This window comes from Coptis chinensis, chromosome 7, assembly GCF_015680905.1.
Source record: "Coptis chinensis isolate HL-2020 chromosome 7, ASM1568090v1, whole genome shotgun sequence".
Classification (NCBI taxonomy): domain Eukaryota; kingdom Viridiplantae; phylum Streptophyta; class Magnoliopsida; order Ranunculales; family Ranunculaceae; genus Coptis; species Coptis chinensis.
Genome location: NC_141462.1, coordinates 74,659,424 through 74,664,897, shown reverse-complemented (window position 1 = coordinate 74,664,897; position 5,474 = coordinate 74,659,424). Strand labels below are relative to the sequence as shown.

General features: G+C 38.6%; 1 protein-coding gene across 3 annotated transcripts; it reads left to right on the top strand.

Annotated features, from left to right (window-relative positions):
- Positions 1 to 1,698: 1,698 nt before the first annotated feature.
- On the top strand, positions 1,699 to 3,769 carry LOC147488849 (uncharacterized). Of its 3 annotated transcripts, none has more exons than XM_086572270.1 (5): positions 1,699 to 2,019; positions 2,091 to 2,225; positions 2,318 to 2,384; positions 3,339 to 3,408; positions 3,508 to 3,769. In XM_086572270.1, exons 1-5 carry the CDS (start codon positions 1,887 to 1,889, stop codon positions 3,601 to 3,603), a joined length of 501 nt encoding a protein of 166 aa, XP_086428396.1. In that variant the 5' UTR covers positions 1,699 to 1,886; the 3' UTR covers positions 3,604 to 3,769. The 3 variants fall into 3 exon arrangements, with proteins under 3 accessions (XP_086428396.1, XP_086428398.1, XP_086428397.1); XM_086572272.1 differs by having other exon boundaries at positions 3,339 to 3,416; XM_086572271.1 differs by having other exon boundaries at positions 3,339 to 3,434.
- Positions 3,770 to 5,474: the final 1,705 nt, after the last annotated feature.

Below are 5,474 nucleotides of genomic sequence, written 5' to 3'. Positions count from 1 at the left end.
CACACAACCCACCACACCAAATTTCAGCCCCATTGGACACTGCATCTCCGAGATACATAGATTTTAAAAACGCCAGATTCAATATAAAACGAGTTTTTAATCACTTTTAACATCAGTTAACGACATGAATCTGAGATCAAAACCTACAAGCCACCGTACGGATTTAAAATATGGTATAAAGAGATCAATCCTGGAAAATCTCAGCACCATACATCCAAACCCGAAGGAGATCCAAAAGTCCAAACTTGACAGAAAAAACAGTTTCGGGAATTTTCGATTTCAACCTTCGACGGCGATACCCACCATAACTGGCGATCAAAACCCATCATCCACCGTTGGATATGATCCTTAGATGATGAAGTATTGACTCCACAAATCCCGACCCCAAAAAAAATCCGGTCGCCGGAATCCGACGGTTCAATAACGTTGAAACCGAAAAAAAACTGATTTTTCTCAATTTTAATTTTAATTGTATAAGAAAATAAACCGTATGTTTTCTTAATGATTAACATCTAGGCGACTGATACCAATTGTGAGGATTTCTCCAATACCCAGAATACATGTCAATCAATAAAGAAAACCAAATAATAATAGGACATACCTGAAGCCATAGCGTTGATCAAGCAAGTCCTATAAAAATTGAACGTTGTTGTCTTCTCCACTCCAAAACCCTTCGCGTGTTCTCTCGGTGGATGGAAAACTTATGAGAATCGAATAGGGTTTGGGGTGGGACCTCAACTTATATATTATGGGTGTATTTCTATTATAGCATCATGATAATAAATACGCTTTAAGCCCAAAAAGTATCTGCACATATAGTTAAGCCCATACTCACTTTATACACGTGTCATGACCGACACGTGATTTGAGACATGTAAATGACTTCGGTCATGTTACTTCAAGATCCGCGATTTAGTGAGTCTTCTTAATGTCACTCGGACGTAGTTCGACAATTAACAATTGTGTAATGTGTATGATCTATGTAGGTACACCTTAAAGAGAAAAGTTCTAACAAGTATTACTTTTGTTAGTAAGGATAACCTAGTAATTGTAATAACCAAACCTATTAGGATTAGGATGTGAACACGTGTAGGGCGAGGAGGGAAGTAAATCTCTTAGGTCATGTGTAATAAGAGCAGAGAAAATGAGGAAGGCCGCTAAGGAGAAAAATAGTTAAGAACCAGAGACTCTAGTTTCATTGAAAGCGAGATTAGGCTCTGCTGCATTCTTTTGAATCAGAGAGATTGTTGTTTATTATTCATTTTCAAGTTACTATTCCTTTTTATTTGAACTAGGTTGTGAACTTGGTACTATTCAGTGAACTAGGTTGTGAACTCGTTTTACTGTTCACGAACTCGGTGTAGTTCATAACACATCACTTTCTGTGCAATTTGAAATTTTGACTGCAATGGTGTAGTGCAACAGGATCATTTAGAGTCGTGCAGTTCTGTGCAGTGGAATTCATGTGTCCGCATGTTGCTTCTGTTGGCAGTTTGTATATTTTTATTCGTTAAATTCTACTTCTTTTGCTTGGATATCAAACAACAGAGCCTAGAGCTTTGTTATTATTTATGTAAAATTCTTCCTAGCTGGTTTTTGGTTGCTGTAGGCAAAGTAGTTGCAACACTGAACAGAAATGTATAAGTTGTCCTAGGCCATGAATAAGCTATTCCATTCCGTTGCCTGGAAACGAAATATGTGTGATCCTTTATGATTCTGAAAGAAGTTTTCATTGTTGTAATACGTGAAATCCTCAGCGGCGGTCACTCATGTATATTGGGTGGGCTTCTCGTATGACAGATCGTATAGAGTATGGACAATATTTCTAGGTGAACCATAGAAAGGGGCAATCCACTCCACCAGTTTATTACCAAACTAGTCCAGATATGCAATCGCTGGGGAAGTTGATCTCATCTTGTATAATCTCATGCATCTTCGTCCTATTTTCTCAGTTGGCCCTTGCTTTAATTCCTCACTACTTCCCTTCCTTCTCTCTCCTCACTCACCTCTCACTCTCAGGTCCTTTTCCCTTCTCAATTATTTTTTATTTCTTTCCCTTAAATTTAACGTCGTCCTTAATTATTTTGTAGCTCTTGTTCTACTAGTCTTCTCTGGGGTGGCCAAATTCTTCAGAAGGCTACTCCGTCTCCATGCTTCAGCACCTGCTTTCGTCTTCTTCAATACTTTGTTTATATGGGGAGTTCATATCGCATTCATTCGAAAAGGTTACACGTTTAATTTTATTATCTGTTGTTTCGTTTTGCTACTACTAATTACTAATGGTCCATTCCATTTCATCCTTTTTTTTAACCTACAGCTAATTCCTTGCTATGGAATGTTGTGTTCAATCTAGAATGTGGTCTTCTCCTTTTTGGTCTCTACAGGTTAGATTCTTATTATTAAATTGACACTTCAACATTTGTATTCTGGTAAAATTAATTATGTTATTTCCTATACAGCTGTGTTTGTAGCAGACTGTTTCATGTTTATATATTGGTGCATTTGCTGAGAGTTTCTTTAAATTAGCTGACTAAGAGTATCTTTAGGAGAGCTACCAAAAAACACTAAAATTTTGAATCAAAAAAACACCAAACCAAAAAAACACTAAACAATTTTAGAAGCAACCTCAAATTTTCACCAAACAACTAGGCGGTTTTGGCAAAACCGCGTCATATAAGCATAGCGTTTTCCTAAAACCCGCCATAGAAGCCCATCCCGACAGGGCCCAAACTCACACGCGGTTTGAGAACCCGCAGCGTACATAAATTTTTTTCTTTTTTTTCTTTCCGCACAAAACCGCGCCATAAAAGTCCAATTAGAAGCCCAAGCCCACGCGGTGTTGGGAAAACTGCGTGAGTGATTTGATACAGCATCAAATCTGGAACCAAATATTGGCCGATTTGGTGTTTGGTTTGGTGTTTTTTTGGTGTTTGGTGTTAGGTTGATATCACTCCTAAAGATGCTCTAAGAATCGACAAATGAGTTGAGAACTAATCGGAATATGTAAACATTAACACAGCTTAGTCCGAGGATGCCCTGTCCGATGCTTCCTACTCGCCGGTGTAATGTCATTTAAGGTTGGCCCATAGCATTAGTTTAGCAGGGAATTTCAGTCTAACCATTATTACAACTTTTTTCTTTATTCCAAGCACAAGTAAATATATCATTAGCTTGTCTTTGACAAAAACCGCCTTTCACATTCCTTCAATTGACTTTTTTATCCATATTTCAGCCATAGAAGTCTAAAGTGATGGAGGGAGAGAAGTTTTCTTTACTCTTCACTATTGACTTTCTTCTGGATAGTACTAGAGATATAATTGATTTGTTTTTTTTGGCAGTATTATTTATGGTGATCCTGGTTTGGTTGCATATGGAGATACTCATTCACAGGAACTTATCAGAAATGAGGTATCAGGGTCAGTTCGTATACTGAGGTCCTGATTTGGAATTCAGCTTACATCTACTATTCTATTCATATGGGTATTACTGAAGTACTCTCTTGTGCAGGAAGCAGGGGTTTTAGGAACGGACGTGTGTCAACTACCTGATGTCAAGCTGGAGGAAGTAATTTCCTATCTGTTGCATCCTAATGAGAGAAAGTAATAAATAGATTACTTCTTTTCCATAAACTTATTACTTCGAATTTTGAAATGCCTTTCATAAATTTCAAAACTGGTCCTTGAATACCCTGCTTGTCCATTTCTTTCGTTTAAGGTAATCATTGTTTGATTACATTGCTATTCAAGTACCGTCTATTACTATCTGCATTAATTGTCTCTTCTTTGACACAGCTTTCTTATTCACCCGTCACTGTTCATTAACGCCAATCTATGCCTCCTTGATGTAGCCTTTTCTTCGCTCTTCACTGTTTTGCCAATCTGCTCTTACTTGATGCATTATTGTTGCCTCTTGTTGCTGGTGATGTAATTTAAGGAGTGAAATCTAAGGACTTCCTTTTACTTGGAAATCTTGAATATCTTTTTTTTTTGCAGGCAATATGTGAATATATTATATATAATAATAAGTTTACAAACTAGGGGTTAAGCACCACCCGTGCTGGATTAAGTTTCCACTTTGAAACCAAAAAATAAATTCTATTTAGGTGATAAAGCCTTCATTCCGAAGTCTAAACCATGTGTATTTCCAGTAAAAATAAATCATTTATATCTTCTTTGGAATTTTCCTTGCCTGGGTGGAAGAGGAGTCGGATCCACATCTTTCCCTTTGTCTTGCTTCTTTTCTCCTTTTGAAGCGCCATGGTTTCATCACCATCCGTGAGTTATCCTCGTCATCAACCCGCTCCTCGACATCCATGCGGGGCTTATACTTTTCTTTGCTATCTTACGCCATGGTTCTTTACCATCCTCGGCATTTTCATCATCATCTGCGAGGTCACCCAATTTACCCGATCTTAGCGGTGAATTTGTCTCATTCAATAATTTGAGCTGTTTCCCTCTCCGGTGGAAGAAGAATTGAACTTCGACCATTCTCATTGTTGAAGAGGAATCGGGCTCTAAAGCTCCACTCTTCATAGTCCTCGCAATGGGAGAGTAGGAATCATTTGCTTCGACTATTCTCTTTCGGCACAATTGTATTTTCAGCCATAGTAACTCGAAAGTGGAGGTGCAATGTAGTGTGTAAGACTACGAGTTGGAGAAACAAAATTTTCAACGACTAGAGAGCAATTAGTAGTTGTAACCTCCGCTGCGGTGCATTCAAAGGATGCATTGATTGCATTTCCACGACTAGTGGAAGCAATGCAACAACATCGATAACTATATGTTACGCTACCCCAACTTGTGGTATTGCATCAGCGTGATCGGTTCCATCTTCTTGTGTTTGTGCATCCTCCTCGGTTGCTTGGCGCTTTCAACTACAATATCCACGGTGCCCACATCAATTGGAACCACCTCGGTTGGTGTTGTAGTAGGCACCTCAACGGGAACTGTACCCATCGTCTCAGCCGAGACATTGTTCGTTGGTTCAATCGATACATTTTTGTTCTTATTTCTATTCCTCTTATTCTTCTTCTGTTTTTGCACAACCTCAGCTTGTTTCTTAGCCACTACTGCTTCTTCGCGTCTAAATCCTTTTTGCAGTGCCTTGCACTTTGCAACAAGGTGCCCAACAGATTTGCAGTGACCACAATACTTTAGAAGTTTTTCAACTTCGACTTCTTGAAGGAAAGACGTGTGCTCGTCCTCTTCAACAACTATCTGGTTTGGTATTGGTTTCGCAAGATCTACTTCAACCAATACTGAAGCAAAAAAACCATAGTCTCTTTGCAGAGTATGTTTGTCAACATCAACAGGAGAGCCAAGTGCTCTACCCATAGACATCAAGATTTCATAATCCCAATATTGTTGTCCAAGTTTTGGAAACTTAATCCAAACTGAAGCACTAGATTTTACCTGGACGTCAGGGTCGAAATCAAGCGTCCATTTTGTTAATTGAAGAGTTTGGTCTTTGATTTT

What these genes read in the sequence shown, in the direction of transcription:
- LOC147488849 (XM_086572270.1), top strand. Translation starts at nt 1,887, where the DNA reads ATGCAATCGCTGGGGAAGTTGATCTCATCTTGTATAATCTCATGCATC. An exon ending in TATCGCATTCATTCGAAAAG is followed by an intron (nt 2,226 to 2,317) that starts GTTACACGTTTA and finishes TTTAACCTACAG; the next exon opens with CTAATTCCTTGCTATGGAAT. An exon ending in AGGAACTTATCAGAAATGAG is followed by an intron (nt 3,409 to 3,507) that starts GTATCAGGGTCA and finishes TCTCTTGTGCAG; the next exon opens with GAAGCAGGGGTTTTAGGAAC.